General features: G+C 35.3%; 1 protein-coding gene across 1 annotated transcript; it reads left to right on the top strand.

Annotated features, from left to right (window-relative positions):
• The first annotated feature begins 11478 nt into the window (after positions 1-11478).
• On the top strand, positions 11479-16916 carry LOC109210483 (protein YLS7). The gene is made up of 5 exons (XM_019373906.1): positions 11479-11560; positions 11865-11993; positions 12254-13050; positions 13827-14101; positions 15831-16916. The coding sequence occupies exons 3-5, from the start codon at positions 12501-12503 to the stop codon at positions 16638-16640; spliced, it is 1635 nt and encodes a 544-aa protein (XP_019229451.1). The 5' UTR covers positions 11479-11560; positions 11865-11993; positions 12254-12500; the 3' UTR covers positions 16641-16916.
• The last annotated feature ends 783 nt before the right edge of the window (positions 16917-17699 follow it).

The following is a 17699-nucleotide window of genomic DNA, read 5'->3' as shown; positions in this document are numbered from 1 at the left end:
ATTCATCATCTCTTTCAACGTTCGATTCTTTCTCTCCGCAATTCCATTAGATTGTGGAGAGTAAGGGGCAGTTGTTTGGTGAATAATGCCATTTTCCAAACATATTTCTTCAAAAGGAGATTCATATTCGCCACCCCTATCACTTCTTATCATTTTGATCTTTTTGTTTAGTTGTGTTTCAACTTCACTCTTGTATTGCTTGAAAGCATCAATTGCCTCATCTTTACTATTAAGTAAATAAACATAGCAATATCTCGTGCTATCGTCAATAAAAGTAATAAAATACTTTTTCCCACCGCGAGATGGTGTTGACTTCATGTCGCAAATATCTGTGTGAATTAAGTCTAAAGGACTTGAATTCCTTTCAACGGACTTATAAGGATGCTTAGCATACTTTGATTCCACACATATTTGACATTTGGAATTAATGCAATCAAATTTTGGCAATACTTCTAAATTTATCATTTTTCGCAATGTTTTGAAGTTGACGTGACCTAAGCGTGAATGCCATAAAGTGTTTGACTCAAGTAAGTAAGAAGAAGCATTAACTTTATTGATAGGAACTGCTATTACATTTAGCTTAAAAAGGCCCTCATTCAGGTAACCTTTTCCTACATACATATCATTCTTACTTAGTACAACACTATTAGAAACAAAAATACATTTGAATCCATTCTTGACAAGAAGTGAGGTAGACACAAGATTCTTGCGAATTTCTGGAACATGGAGAACTTGGTTTAGAGTCACTATTTTTCCCGACGTCATCTTCAACGCAATCTTGCCAACTCCTTCAATTTTGGCTGTAGACGAATTTCCCATGAAAATTGTCTCGTCGGGTCCTGCGGGGGCATAAGAAGAAAATAACTCCTTGTTAGCACAAACATGGCGGGTGGCTCCAGAATCTATCCACCATTCTTTAGGATTTCCTACCAAGTTGCATTCAGACAACATGGCACACAAGTCCTCCATTTCTTCAGCATTTTCAACCATGTTAGCTTGATTCTTCTTCTTCTTATCATTCTTTGGTGCACGACAATCCACGGCCTTATGCCCAGATTTTCCACAGTTGTGGCAATTACCCTTGAACTTTTTCTTGCTTGGGTAATTCTTTGGTCCAGAAGCCTTCTTTCTCTTCTTATTTTGTGGTGCCTCCTCAACAATGTTAGCCCTTATTATTGTCGAGTTTCCATGTGACTTCTTTTCAGCATTTTTATTGTCTTCTTCTATCCTCAAACGAACAATCAAGTCTTCAAGTGTAATCTCCTTCCGCTTGTGTTTAAGATAGTTCTTAAAGTCCTTCCACAACGGAGGTAACTTCTCAATGAAAGCGGCGACTTGAAAGGCCTCATTAATGACCATACCTTCAGCAATAAATTCATAATTAATAACAAGTAAATCTTATTAATAAATTTATTGATTCGGGTCATACCTTCAGCAAGGAGGTCATGCACAATAACTTGTAATTCTTGGACTTGAGTTATGACCGACCTAGTGTCAATCATCTTGAAATCCAAAAACCTTGCAGCCACGAACTTCTTAAGTCCGGCATCCTCAGTCTTGTACTTTTTCTCAAGCGCATTCCATAACGCTTTTGATGTTTTCATGACACTATAGACATTGTACAGGCTATCTTCCAAACAACTCAAGATGTAGTTCTTGCACAAGAAATCAGAATGTTTCCTTGCTTCAGTTACAACACACCGTTCGTCATCTGGAGTGTTTTCAGCCAGGACCGGAGGATCCTCCTTGATGAATCGCTGCAAACTCAACGTAATAAGATAAAAGAGCATCTTCATTTTCCAGCGTTTGAAGTCGATATCGAACAATTTTCCTGGTTTTTCTGCTGGTTCCATATCATGAGCAGGAGTTGAACGGCTTGACGAGGCAGCCACATCTGTAACAGTAGCACCCGTTCCCGCAACATTTCCATTAGTTTGGTTTTCATTCATCATTTTTCTGTAAAGTTGGAAACAAAACAGAACTTGGTTAAATCAGTGAAGTTTTGATATCTTCAAACTGAATACCAAACCAAACATACAACACGTAACAATGGTGAAGTTTTTATATACTTCAAACCCGTACGTTTATTATTCCGGTAAAGTTTTGATATACTTTAAACCGGACAGAACAATTATTGGAGTAGAAAGCACGAAAGCTTTAATCTCTAAACCAGTATACAAAATATAGATAACAGTTTAATATATATTTCAACACAGAAACGTTAGTATAGAATTCCTTAAGCTTGTTGTTGCTACTGTGTTAAAACACAAAATCAGAAAAACTGTTAGAAGAATAAAAGAAATTGGAAAAACAGTAAAGATTAAGAAATATTCCGAGTCCACAATTTGCTTGTGCGTCCTTAAGGAATTTTAACCCCCTCACACGTTGCCAAGGTAATGGATTAAATCCTCCCAGGATAAAACGGAATAAACCTTCCTGCAACAGTGGCAATACAAACTGCAGGATACCAACGAACTTAAAGAACGGAGCAAAATCACACTTACGAATTTGAGAGAGAGAGACTGCGAATTAGAATGCAGTATTTTCAGAAAGAAGGAAGTTAAGAAATTGGAAAAACAGTAAGGATTAAGAAATATTCCGAGTCCACAATTTGCTTGTGCGTCCTTAAGGAATTTTAACCCCCTCACATGTTGCCAAGGTAATGGATTAAATCCTCCCAGGATAAAACGGAATAAACCTTCCTGCAACAGTGGCAATACAAACTGCAGGATACCAACGAACTTAAAGAACGGAGCAAAATCACACTTACGAATTTGAGAGAGAGAGACTGCGAATTAGAATGCAGTATTTTCAGAAAGAAGGAAGTTCTGTAATGTTTTTGGTGTGTTAAAAACGAAGCCATGCCTCAGAATTTATAGGCAATTATTGGAAGAGGTGTGATGTTTGTTCTGGAAAAGGTGCCTTTTCAGAAGTTTACACGGCCTGCCGCGGTTACGCCAGGACCGCGGCCAGAGTGGCCCTCTGAATCTGCAGCAGGGTTCTGGCGCGGTCCTACCGCGGTTACGCCAGGACCGCAGCCAGACTATCCTTCTGAATCTTCAGCAATGATCTGGCATTCAATTAATTATTAAATAATTAATTAAATAAATTTTGTCCAAAAATAATCTTATCGATCATTTCCGAAGCCGAAGCCGAAGCCGAAGCCGAGCCGAGGGACGACGACGGCGCGAGGGATCATTCTCTTCAACTCATTTTAAGAGCTTTAAGAAGTGATTCTATATATAAGCACATAAATGTAGTTGTCCCTCAACAATGAGGGACAAAGTGCAAGTCAAAAGCTCACTTCATTCAAATTTTCATTTCCCTCCATTTTATTTCCCACCATTTCCAATTCACACTCTTATACTTTAAAGCCCAATGCTTAAAGTCTTTGAAGCTCAATGCCTTTAAAGTCCAACAATTGTTCCTCGGGAAAATGGTGAAAATTTTCATCCTAGGGGGCACAAAACCAATGTCATATAGTACATGATGTCTTTGTAGCAAGACCATGTACACATTTTTATAGCTTCTGGAGTACTTATTCTAGCTCCTCTTATGTTCCTAGCGAAACTAGTGATTATGTAAAATCCATGTTGTTTTTGCTCTTGCTCTTGATCCAGCATAAGTAGCCCAATTAACTGACTCTTAAGTATTGATATGATATATAAATGTAGTTCGTTCCAATTGATAATAATAAGATAAACGTGTAGTCCAAACTAAACAACTCATATAATAAATTAGAAAAATATCATGATCAATTCGATTTAATTGTTCCAAAACAGACCATATGAACAACTTATATTTAAAAGAAATTTTTACCTCCTATAGCAAAGGTTGATACCTTATTTATTTTAAATAAATACCCTTTTAAAAAATTATATTCCATATCTACCTTTTGATTTTTATAGCCAAATATTTATTTATGGTTACCTCCTACCATTAAGCCATAAAATACTCTTTGTATTATTTTTCTCTCTCATTCTTTTATATTTTTCTCCATCCTCTCTCTATCATTAGGGTTCACTCAATTCACCTACAATTTCATTGTTTCCCCTGGCACTAAATTCCTCCGTCTCTATTTTTATCCGACTGACTTCTCTGGATTCAACAAATCTGAATCTGTTTTCTTAGTCACTGCTAATCATTATGCCCTCTTGAGTAACTTCAGCGCTTTCCTCACTGTCTCTGTTAGTGACGATGATGAGTCTTGTAAAGCAATTCGAAAAGAATATGTCATCAATGTTGATGAAAGTCAAATACTCAATATAACTTTTTCTCCTTCACCAAACTCTTATGCTTTTGTTAATGGGATTGAGATTGTTTCCATGCCAACTGATCTTTGCGCCAAATTTTGAGAGTTTCGAGTCAGAATCGCGGCCCTCTTGACGAGACAACATTAGGGTTGTTCTTGAACAAAGACGACGGAGTTTGGGGCTGAGCAACTTGATTTTCTGTTAATATATTTCAATGTATTTTCATGTATTTCATTGTATTCATTGTCTTTTTTTTCATTGTAATTCAATGTATCTCGTTTTATTCTATGTATTTCATTGTATTCACTGTCTTTTTTTTCATTGTATTTCAATGTATCCCGCTGTATTCTATGTATTTCATTGTATTCACTGTCTCGCTATATGCCATGAATGCATTCATATATTTTATTTAATTAATATAATTTATGTATTCAGATGTATTATATAATTTCTCTGAAGATTATTATGTTTTTGGAGTATTTTTCGGTTGAGAATCTTTTTTATAACTAAAAATACAAATTTTCTGTGTTATAATTGAGTTTGTTGAGTTATATTAGGAGTCTATTATGTTAATTGATTCACTTTTCGTTTTAAAAACAGTGTAATCCCCTATTTTACGACGTGAATACAGTCGAATACAATAATCTGTCCAGCTGTAATCCCATGTTTCACTCCATAAATACAATCGAATACACTCGAATACAACAACTGATTAGCTGGACTTCCCTGATTCACGCCTATTTTTGCTATTGTATTCATGAATACAATAGCTTAAATACATCAAATACATCTTATAACTACAGAAAATGTATCTATAATCTGTAATATAGCAAATGGTATCTATAGATGGCTAATTACTACTAAAGATAGTGCTTTATGAAAATTTCTCTATTTAAAAATAAGAGTTATTTGTTATGAACAATAAAAGAAGAAGAAGAATATTGCAGAGAAAAGTAGGGAGGGAATTCTTATTGATATTTTGGGATGATTTACAATGGAATATAACCCTCTATTTATAGGGAGAGGGTGACTTAGCCACCAAGTAATAAACCCTAGAATCTCTCTCAATATAGACATTCACCATAAATAGAATTCTATTTATAACACTCCCCCTAGAATGTCTATTCAACAGATAATGTACCTCATTAAAACCTTAACTAAAATAAAACCAGTGAAAAAAAAAATTCTAGAGAAGGAAAAAGAGTACACATATCTAATAATACGCCTTTTGGTTGCCTCGTTAAAAACCTTCCAAGGAAAACCCAGTGGGACAAAACCTTGTAAGAAAAAAAGAGTACAACGCGTATTAACTCCCTCTGATGAGAGCGTCAATTCACATCCTTGAGCATTTGTATTCCAATCTTGTGCACCATCTTCAAAAGATCTTTGGTAGAGATTTGATGAACAAATCAGCCATATTAACTTGAATGGATATATTGCACCTTGAAATCATCATTCTTGATAGATATATAATGTCTTCATATAATGTCGTGGAATGGCTCTTCAATATCTCCATAAAGATTCTCGCTATCGTATTATCATGCTTATAATTATAGCAAGATACATATATGCACAAATTGCACTGAGGATGTGGTACTTCAAGATCAAGAATTGTATATGCTTCAAGCAACTTAAGTCCTTCATGGATTGTCGAATAAGTTAAGTCATATAAGCCATATAATAGACTTTAGATGCATATTAAGTTTTCATGTCATGCTAGACATATAAGATATTGAAAACTGATTGCACATACCATTGACTTTATACTTTCAAGTGTTTGAACTGCAGGTCCAAAACAACATGTCTTTCATATGAAACCAATTCTACTTGAATTGTTTCTCTAGACTTAAGATGCTCATATATATTTAGCGCTATTATAGATGTCGTCGACAAACATTTTATATCGGTTCCAACCTGCTTATTTTTCATGAAGACATAACATAGAGATCTCTTCATTCATATATTCAGGTACCTGAATCTCTCATGAGATTTTATGAAGTGTTATGTCATGTGATCTTCTAGATCACTTGCCTCCTTTATTATGATCATTTTGATCATTTGCTCATCTTCTTTATCAAGAAGTTTATTTGAAACCGATTTGTCTCAACGCTTTAAGCGTAGGATAGACTTTGTCCTTCTAGGACTTAGTCTAATAGGAGCATTTGTAATGAGAATATAGTTACTTTCTTTGGGTCAGCAAATGCGTCTGGCATGATTTGCAATATATTGCAAATGAATTATCTCTATGAACTTAAAGTTCATATTATTTTATTCGAGGATCTAGATGTATAAATGATAATTCATTCCACGTAATTTTTTCTCAACTGTTTATCATGTCTCTCCCTCATGTTAGAAAAACTAACTTGTTTCCTCAACTTTAAGAACTCATCTTTGTGCGTTATGGTGTTAATCAAAATATACACGGCACATCAATAATAATAAGATGGAATTATTTGGTTCCTGACCCTGAACCACTTGTGAGGGGAGAAAATAATATACTTTCATATATAACGTATATCAAACTGATATACAAAACTTTATTCTCATAAGCAATTATTTAGTTATTAAGTGGAGGCACTCAATAAATCATTTTGCTAAACCAACTGTGATGTAAACAAACTTATCAAGATAAACTATCTTGAATAAATAATCTGGAAATTATGCTCTAAATCAAATTATTGAGCAAGTTACCTCGCAAACACTATGTTGCGGGTTAATAATAATCGCATATGTAACCATCTCATAGATGCATCTTATGTGGTATACATGGCAGGTGAATGGGCCCATATTCACCTTTAATATTTCCAGCATTCATGGGATTCAATCCCAATTTTAGTTGGTATATTAATTAATGAGAACAAGTAACATAAGAGAATTCGTAAAGAACTTTCTAGTTCTTTAATATTTAGCCATGTGAATTCTCTTTTATTTTTGCACATCATACTTAAATTGATATGGGTAAACCAACTATGCCAACTGAATAAATTATCAATATTGATAAACTTCAGATTTACACCATGACGTATGCAATTATCAATAAACTCCAAGTTGATTATGATATGAGTTTTTATATCAATAAACTTCTCTTTATTGTGGCATTCTTTTGTTTGTGTAGTACAAGTGGAGAATAAAGCGGGTAGCTTTTCACATTCATATTACCCCGCTACAAGTTGTAGTAATAGAAGATATTAAATCTTTCCTTTATTTATAGTCTCAATATAATCAACCGCATTCGCGTTTACTTTGGAAACTGAATAAGTTTCTTTGAGACTTACTACAACACAATACCTTATTGGTAATTAATTATGTTTCTCCAAAATAGTAATAATTGTCTTTTCCAGAGCTCTCAATTAATTTGTGCTACCACAGATTCATCAACATCCATGTGGTGATATCTCTTTTAAAGAGAAAGTTATACCATTATGGTTATGGTCAAAATTATATGCAAGTTCTGTTTCTTGCATTATCGCTGTCTTTTAATAATCACAATGCCAAAATATTTTGGCGTACAATAAGTACGTGATCAATGACCATTTATGCCATAATAATGACATTATCTTCTTATTTCCTCTCAAACCTCCTTTTAGAGGTGAGTGTGGTATATACCACTAGCACGCTCATATTCTTCCAAAAATGAATATGTATTCTTAAATCAGATGTTGTCACATTCACATCATGAATGGATCATAATCATCTATATGTGCTTTATAAAATCTCATGTCAAATCGATGACAAATATTTTCACAAGTGGGGGATTATTTTGAGAATCCTTATTATTCTCATTATCACAATGATGACAATTATAATTTCGTCTATTGCCACGTCCACATCCATGATACTTCAAAGTGATAATTTTGTCTTCTTTCAGACTTATCACATACTGCTATCACATTCTCTTAAGGGAATGAGAATGAAGCAAATTCAATGGGACGGGTTTCCACTTTTTGTGCCCATAATCATACATGAATTTGATCATGGCAAGACATAGAAATTTTTACCACTTCAGGTGATTATAATTTCTTACAAACTCCATTAGAGTTATAATCAAACTTTGTTGTCTTTGCTTGTATATAAAATCAAATTGTAGAATTTCAAGAATTTAAAAGAGAAAAATAAAGTAAAATACTTACCTTAAATCCAGAATTTAATCATGAAGGAAGTTCGTGGAATAATTGACAATCATTATGCTCAATCCCAAAGCTTCTACTCAATTGGTTAGAGTCTCGTGCTGATAACGTGTTATGAACAATAAAAGAAGAAGAAGAATATTGCGGAGAAAAGTAGGGAGGGAATTCTTATTGATATTTTGGGATGATTTACAATGGAATATAACCATCTATTTATAGGGAGAGGGTGACTTAGCCACCAAGTAATAAACCCTAGAATCTCTCTAAATATAGACATTTACCATAAATAGAATTTTATTTATAACATTATTGTCATATTCAAAGAAAAGATCTTTAAAAAAGCCTCACCGAAAATAGTGCACAGAAAGGTTTCCTTTTCCATTCAAGAAGTGAGTATTCCCCCGCCCTTAAATGTTAGGGGATAAACTGTAGCATTTTTTTAAAAAATCATTTCACAAAACTTAAAATGCAAAAAAGAAAAAAGAAAAAAGAAATGAAGAAAAACACACACACACACTTTGTCATACCAGCACATGATAACATCCCTTGATGGTTTTTTGGCAAAATATGAAGCGCTCTTGTCAATAACATTCTTTCCATATCATCGTCGCCGACATCATCATCATCGTTGTCGTCATTATTATTAAATTTATTATTATTATTATTTTATTAATAACAATATTATTATTTCTCAAATAGTATATACATTTTTGTTTAAAGACTATAGTATTATTTTACAATTTACAGTGATCATATCTTGTTGTTAATACACATAATCATTTTGTTATTTTATTCATATTTTAAGTTATTCAAAAGTTTTTCTTTTCTTAATTTTTGAATTCAACTAGAAACATATTTAGACTAGGGAGTTTAGGTCAAGTATTATATTTTTAAAATATTTTCTTAATATCACAAATGAAAAACATTTGCAGATCGGTGTGGGATAATAATGGGTATGTTGTTGTTGTACAAATAAAAAACATTTTATGTAGTTCAAAATATGTAAGCTATTTCAAGGTTTTTTAAATATTAATTTACAAAAAAAAAAAGTGTTTTGATTCTTGTATTTAAACAACTTTTTCTTTTTGAACGGAATATGCGAATGAAGTCAAGCATAACTAGGCATATGTATCGCAAACGAATTTCTTATATCTAATGATCAACATGAAATTAGCATATTTTAAAATTAAACTATGTATACATCTTTTCTCGTTGTTAAGCAATTAATGAAATATCAAAGAACACAAATTGATGAGGACTCAAAATTGATGGTTAATGAAAATAAAAATGCCACAACCAAAAAGAAGAAAAAGATCCTTAGGGCAAAAAGATCAAAATAACGCGAAAAAGATTTTGATCGCACAAAATACTAAGAAAAAGTAACTTTTTTTTTGTTTTTTTAAAATTAGCTAAAGATTTCCTTCCAAACAATAATTTTTTTTTTTGATATTTTAGGAGTAATTTGAAGTCTTCGAATTTATAAGATGACTTCCATCAATTTTTTTTTTACTCTAAATTAAGGGGTTATTTTTTAATTAAGAATGCAAAAGAGGTATAATTTCCAAGAGGATAAAAACATAGCATACGAGATTTTTTTTAATTTCATTCTTCTTAATGACATTCATTAATAATAGGTAATGATCATTAACTAAAATTGACAGAATTTCTCTTTTCTACGGAATGCATAACATATAGACATTTCTTTTTTCATGCCTAAAACAAATTCAACGGATAAGAATAAGGACCCCAAAATTGACATTAATTATGATTAAATAGTCTGAACTCTAAACTTAATTTATATAAATTAAGGCAGAATGGCCTAAATGGCACTTATACTTGTCCCACCTTGTCATGCCGGTCCCCAAACTTCACTTGTTTTCATCTAGACACTTTAACTTGATAAAAACCTATAATTTAAACCCTTCTGACCGTTGACCAAGCACATGTGGCAAAATAATGGTTGAGCTGGACAAGTGCGTGTAATTCACGCAGATAATGAGCGTGAGTTTGAGCATTTTGAACTAGAAATAATTAAAATAAGAAGAAAAAATCAGTAAAATAAGAATAAAAAAATAAAATAAGTAAAAAAAGAAAAAGGAAACAGGTGAATCCAAATAACTGAAGCAACCAGGTGGATCTGTTCTTCCCCATGCCCACCTTTCTCTTTCTCCTTACTTTGATTTAATACCCAAGCGTATTTTTCCCTCCGACCAAGAAGTTGCAGGATATTCTTCCTCAATATTCACTAGTTGGGCCCTGATAATTTGGAGAATTTGAAGAAGCTAGTAGAGCAGTTCCACAAGCAAGCACCTATTGCTGCCCCATCTACCGGGGCGCCTGAAGGTGTTGCTGCAGATAATGAGGTGCCGGAACTTGTGGCTGGCCAAACCTTTGAAGCAGTCGATGTAGAGGAGGGTCACACTTCCTAAATTTTTAATTGAATTTTGTATCTACCCCTTCTCCATCTCAACGTTTTGAGATCCGTTTATTTAGATAAGTGTTCTATTTGATTTTGATTGTGACAACAAAAAAATTCATAGAAAGTTGGTTTTGTACCCGTAACCCCCCCCCCCCCTCTCCGTTTTTGTTCCCCATGTAAGCTTCTTCTTCTTCTTCCCCACTGACCCCCCCCCCTCCACAACACCCTCTCATGGCTAAACTCTGTTACCTCCACACTCCTTTTCTGTAACGGCTCATTAGCGGAAGCGTGAACCACGGAACCGTCGCCGACAACCTTCGCCGCCGACCCAAGTCGTCGCCATCATCAGGGACCAAACCTAAGCGGATAAGTATAAAATGAGGGAAAAATTTGGGTTGGGTTAATAATCATTTCCCATTTTATTTTCCTATGTGGCCATAATAAATGACTTGGAGCCTACGTGGTTTAATTTCTTGACGTGGCGTCCTACGTGTAGGAGATTGTATTACACATACTGATAGTGTCGTGTCATAAGCGTTTATTATTCACGGTTTAAAGGAGTGTAAGTGTTCAATTGGCAAATTGTTAAGTTTGGGGACCGGCATGGCAAAGTGGGACAAGTATAGGTGCCATTTAGGTCATTCTGCCATAAATTAATGCAATTAAAGTTTTCTGACGACACACATGACGTGACGCGACAAGAAAATACTCCTACAATCACATGTAGTATCCAATCTGGATCCACACCAAGATTGACGATGGTTAGTAGGTTTCCTAAATATACCGACAAAATTTCTATTTGCATACACTATCTTTTATTAGCAACTTTACTTAATTCTGTGTATTTAGGCAATTAGATTCATCTGGTTCATGTGTCTGAGAGAGCCGCTCATTCTATTTCCAATTCGATTTATCCCAGATCCTATATAAAAATTTGATATTACAATCCTCATATATAAATTATTTTTTGCATTTACCGATCCGATAATACAATTCCTTAATTCTTCTTCTTATTTTTACCTGGACTCCTGATATTGCTTTAATTTTACTCCAAAACTTTGACAGTAACTGAGCTTGCCGGCGATTCATTGCTGGGGATTCGTAAATTTTGCGGTGTATTTTGAAGATTCCTTTGTGGGTTTGCTTTTCCCAGCATTGAATTTTACCTCAATTGTTGGTTCACGAGTTCCTGAGGTAAAGATAGCTCTCGATATCTCTGTTATTCTTTCTTATAAGAAAAATTATAGGAAAAAAAGACGGTTCTTTGGGGTCTGAGTGGTGGATTTCGTGGAAATGAAATAAAATTAGGGGGGCATTTTAGGATTTTATTAGTTTCGTAATTTCATCTTGGTTACCCACACAAGTGTTGTTGCTTGCAAGATTGTATTTTCCCCCCTTTCTGATGTGAATTTACTGGAAATATTTATCTTTTTGCTCATTCTTTGCAATTTCAGTTTTCTGCAGGTAATGAGGTGGACTTGATGTTCAGGAATTGATTGAGAATTGTTTTGTATATTTGTTGCTACAGAAGTTGCTTTTAAGGCCCAATTTTCTGGCAATTGATAGCTTCAATACTCTCAAATTGGTCAAAGATTCAACCTTTTGTTGTTTCTTTTGGTTTGGGAGAATTGTGGTTCATAAGCCATAAACCCCATGTTTTCTTTGTGGATCTTGTAGAAGTTGCTATACATTTGAGAAGCTATGTCTTCTTTTTCATCTAAAGATGCTTCTACATTGTCCTATCCAAAGTCACTTTTGTCTATTGTAACTACAGTAGGAGGCCTTGCTGTGTTTTTAATCCTTGCTTCCTCATTTCTGGTCTCTCAACCTATTGGGGCTGCTGTCCACGAGTATTTTTATGGTGTACACCATCTGGATAGGGTAACATTTGATGGCGATGTAGTTATTAATGATACAGCAAATTTTAATCCTATAGCAGTAGAAAACAAAGAAAATGGAGTTGAGGATGAAAAGGACCAGACTTCCAAGCCTCAAGATGAAAAGAAAGAGTCAGATGCAAAGGGGGAATTAACTGAAAATTCACCCCAAACGACTATTTTGTCAGAATCAAATGATTCTGTGGCTCAACCACATCCTAAATTGAAGGAAGAAGATGGGGAGAGTAACAATTCCAGTTTGCAGAAGGAAACGAAAAATGAAGGGTCTCTTTTGTCCTCTGATACCCGTTCGGAGGATGTGAGGTCTTCATCTACTGGATCCAACGGCATAAATCAGACTAAGCTAGATCCAGGTTCAAGTTTCATCCTTGTCTTTTATAATCGGTATCTTGCTCAAATCTGCACGGCAGCACATTATCGTTTCTTTATTAGAGCTCATGAGCTGCTTTTCTGTTTTCTTCTCTAAATAATTAAAGCAAGTAGTTATTTCCCTTGATTTCTGAGTTGATGTTAGATTTCCTTATTATACAAATTAGTCGTTCATGAAACTGATTTGAAAATTAATAATTGTGCTTATGGAAAACAAACAATTCCAGGATAGCTTGAAGAAAAACTATTGCTACTTTGCAGCCTATTCCATCTTTAGTTCTGTGGTTTGCTGTTATATCCTACTTTCGCTGCTCCCTTCTTTTTGGGTCGCTAACGTAAATGAGATGCATAATTAGCTGCACACTAGCAAGTAGGGGGCGGCGACTAAAGAGGTAGCCATCAGAATGCTTGGTGTTCACTTTCCATCCTCGTGATATTTTATTCTAAATAGCTAGTCTACTGGTAGATGGATTTGAGCAAACTCAGTACAAATGGCTTGTTTGTGTAAGTTACTTGTATATATATATACTACGTTTGTGCTGCTCCAGTTGCATGTGGACGAAATAGGACCCTCCTGTAATTTTTTGAGACAATCGGAAGATTGAAGAATTGAAGTTTGTTTCTTCTTGTTGATGAAATTCTTATCACAGCGGTATTTAGCTTCAAAATTTTTGGCTAGCTGTAAGCAAACTTTTTGCTAAACCCAATACTTTGAGATACTGTTTGAAACTCTTAAAATCTATCTTTGTTAATGTTGCAGAATGTGATCTATATCATGGAAAATGGATTTATGATCTGACCGGACCATTGTACAGAAATGACTCCTGCCCCGTCCTGACACAGATGCAGAATTGTCAAGGAAATGGAAGGCCTGATAAGGATTATGAGAACTGGCGATGGAAACCTGCTCAGTGTGACCTGCCACGATTTGATCCAAAGAAGTTTTTGGAGTTAATGAGAGGAAAGACTTTAGCTTTCATTGGTGACTCAGTTGCTCGCAACCAGATGGAATCAATGCTTTGTATCCTTTGGCAGGTGACTTTACGCTCTCTTAAAAATATACAGTAGTTTGGTAGTTCTGGAGCATGGCTTAGATTAGCTATTGAGTGACCTTGAATCTTGATCCTTTTGTTACTTTGTGCAATTTTTCCTTTGACTTTGTCTTGTCTTTTAATTTTTCAGTATCTTATTCTTTTCTCTCTATATTGAAGATACCAGCTATGTTTCCACATGAAATTTCACAACTCTTCTGGAGTTCGGAGAAAGTGCTGCTATTTCTATCTCTTTCTTTGTTAAGATTAAAAGTTCGATCCAATTCTTGGACCTTATCTGCTTAGTCCTTTTGTCTGCCTGCTTATTCTTCCCTGTGCATGATCACTCTCTCTGTTTATGGTCCAGCGGACTTGTTTTATTCATTTTCATTAGGGACACAAAGGGCTTAACACATTGAAGTTGAATTTACCTTATTGAGAAAAAACGGGGTTATTGTTCGTAGCATATAAGTTACAGTTCTCAGCTCCTGAAACAAGGACAGGTTGTAGTCACATTTCCCCAATTTTTACTCCAAAACTTTCCCCTATAGGATGGGCCGCGGTTCAGTTATAATGTACTTAGTTCTTGTATTAGGATAGTCACAACATTGATATTCTCAACTCCCCAGTTTAGTTAATATCAATAAAAACATGTGAGCTTGCTTTTGTGCATTGAAAATCTGTGCTGGTAGATACCTGATCAGTTCAGTGTCATAAACTGGTAAACTGGTAGATACCTACCATTTAGAAATGTAAAGGTTTATTTGGTTCACATGAGTGTAGGTTGGATACAATCTCCTAGAGTGTTGATCTTGGGGTTGTAGGTTGGATACAAACTCATGCGTGGGATGGTCAAACATGTGTCATAAACTGGTGATCAGGAACATTGCGGCAATCAGTTATTGTTTACTCCTGAAAAGAACCTGGAATAAAAATAAACTTTCATGCCAAAGAAATAAAATAGAAAAATAATGTGGTTGTGGTGGCAACTCGTGCAAGGAATGGTCAAAAGGGGCCTAGTGGGAAAGTTGTATAGGGGGACGAGGTAGACAAGTTGGACATGGAGCATATATGTCGACACACCATGAACAAAGCGCCCAACAGAAGCTCTCTGCTATCTATCACTTTAATTTGTGAACGTAAGTTTATTCTGGCTGGAATGGTCAAAGGGGGGCCTAGTGGGAAAGTTGGATAGGGGGAAGAGGTAGACAAATTGGACAAGCATATATGTTGACACACCATGAACAAAGTGCCCAACAGAAGCTCTCTGCTATCCATCACCTTAATTTGTGAACGTAAGTTTATTCTGGCTGGATCATTGATGTTACTCATTTGAAGCATATGTCCTCTTGGTCAAGTCGTAGAAGTGGTAGTAGCTTAATTGGGGTTCCAACCACTAAATGCTGTCTGTTTAATAGTGAGTTGTAGTGCCCTGTCAAGAGTTCCAGAATTATATTCTTATCTGATGACTACGCTTCTTTTATCCTAATTTGGCTGTCGTGCATTATAGCTGTTTACATTTCAAAAAATGAAATCTTTGCCGAGAGAATATCCATAAAGCCACTTATTAAAAAGAAAAGAAAGAGATTACCCATGAAGTCCTTAAAATCTCCCAATTGAAGTTACAGAACTTTAGACATGCTTTACATATCTTCCCAAAGCACATGTTTTTAGAAGACAGGTGTTGGTTCCATTGTGCCTCTTCATCTAATTTACTTCTTATTTTTTGGCAGTATGAAGTTCCAAAAAATCGTGGAAACAAAAAGATGCAGCGATACTATTTCAGATCCACATCTACTATGATTGTTCGGATTTGGTCTTCATGGCTTGTCAACCAAACATCTGAGCCTCTTGATTTCGCGCCAGCAGGTGTAGTTAAGCTCCATCTTGATGTTCCTGATGATGGGTTCATGCAATATATCCCCCAGTTTGATGTCGTCGTGCTCTCCTCTGGCCACTGGTTTGCAAAGCAATCAGTATACGTGTTGAATAATGAGATTGTTGGGGGACAATTATGGTGGCCCGACAAGTCTAGAAAGATGAAAGTCAACAACATTGAAGCCTTTGGAATCTCTGTGGAAACCATCCTGACTGCCATGGCAACACATCCGAATTTCAGCGGTCTCACCATTGTACGTTCTTTCTCTCCCGATCACTACGAGGGCGGAGCATGGAACACGGGAGGATCATGCACCGGAAAAGTGAAACCTGCAGAGGATGGCGAACTTGTTGAAAATGGCTTTACAAACATAATGCACGAAAAACAATTCACCGGTTACACTCGTGCTATTAAGAAGAAAACCAACAAGTCCGCCATACAATTTATGGATATCACAGAAGTCTTTGCATACCGCCACGATGGACATCCTGGTCCTTACCGAAGCCCCGACCCAAATAAGATCACAAAAAGGGGTCCCGACGGTAAGCCTCCTCCACAAGACTGCTTGCATTGGTGCATGCCAGGTCCTGTTGATACGTGGAACGAGTTGGTGTTTGATCTCATAAGGAGAGACTTCCAGAGTAGACAGAGCAATGCTTCATAAGAAGAAGGATCCTTGTTGCTAAAAAAACATTTTTTGTGCTTCTACAGCACAGCTACGGGAAAGATTATTTATCTCTCTGGAATGGAGTTTAGCTTGTAGTTACTTCAGATCTCTTGTTGTAGCTGGTGTTGTAATCTATATTTAGATATCCACGGTAAGATAAATCATAAGTTACACGAAATTTTCACAGGTCTCTAAGTATGTGTGCAGGGATATTTAACTAAATACAAACGCTTCTTTGCAATAAAATGTTCCATCTGATTTTTCCCTCGCCCATTGTATTTTCGCCCTTTTACGGCTTCATTTAAAAAATTGGCATGAAAGACAGGTTATATTCTTTTAGTGGAAACAATTGATTTTCAATTTTTTTTTTTTTATCAAACGGGCAATTGATTTTCAAGGGCTGTTTTCTTTTGAGGACACTACGTAAGATTTCGATAAATAGTTATCAGTCATTATTAAGTCTAGTAAAAAGGAAGAAAAGAAGTGCACATTCAATAGGTTATGCTCTATTCTTAATGAGTTCTGTATTTTGCTCCGTCAGATGAGTGGTACGGCTTTAAATTGTACAAAAAAAAAAGATATTTCATAATTGTTTTTGAGTGGAATCTAAACAATTCATTGATAGTAAAGAAATTCGAACATGCAAACATAATCGTAAAGCTGACCAGGAAACCTTGACAAAACATACTGCTATCTGAGCAATTGAGGTGGCAGCAAAGAGACGAGAGAGTGAGAAAGGCGTATGAAATTAGTTCATAGTTCAAACAGGGTCCATTTGTTTTGTGGCCCATTAATTATTTTATTTAGCTTTATGTGAAATATTTACACCTAAGAGATTTAAAAATAAAATATTTTTCTTATCAAGAGAAGGGAAAACATTTTCCAAAACTCTTTCTCAACCTTCCCCACCCCATCCTCTCTCCAAAAAAGGCTTGTTTTTTTGTTTTTCAAATTTCAGTTTCCCGTTACCACCCACCCTACTACCCCTCCCCCCAATCGCAGTTTTTTTTTTTGCAATTTCAAATTTCTGTTCTTTCGCTTTTTTGTACCACCCAC

Source organism: Nicotiana attenuata, unplaced genomic scaffold (assembly GCF_001879085.1).
Source record: "Nicotiana attenuata strain UT unplaced genomic scaffold, NIATTr2, whole genome shotgun sequence".
Lineage (NCBI taxonomy): Eukaryota > Viridiplantae > Streptophyta > Magnoliopsida > Solanales > Solanaceae > Nicotiana > Nicotiana attenuata.
This window is presented reverse-complemented; position numbering and strand designations above follow the sequence as displayed.

What these genes read in the sequence shown, in the direction of transcription:
- LOC109210483 (XM_019373906.1), top strand. Translation starts at nt 12,501, where the DNA reads ATGTCTTCTTTTTCATCTAAAGATGCTTCTACATTGTCCTATCCAAAG. An exon ending in TCAGACTAAGCTAGATCCAG is followed by an intron (nt 13,051 to 13,826) that starts GTTCAAGTTTCA and finishes TTAATGTTGCAG; the next exon opens with AATGTGATCTATATCATGGA. An exon ending in TGCTTTGTATCCTTTGGCAG is followed by an intron (nt 14,102 to 15,830) that starts GTGACTTTACGC and finishes ATTTTTTGGCAG; the next exon opens with TATGAAGTTCCAAAAAATCG.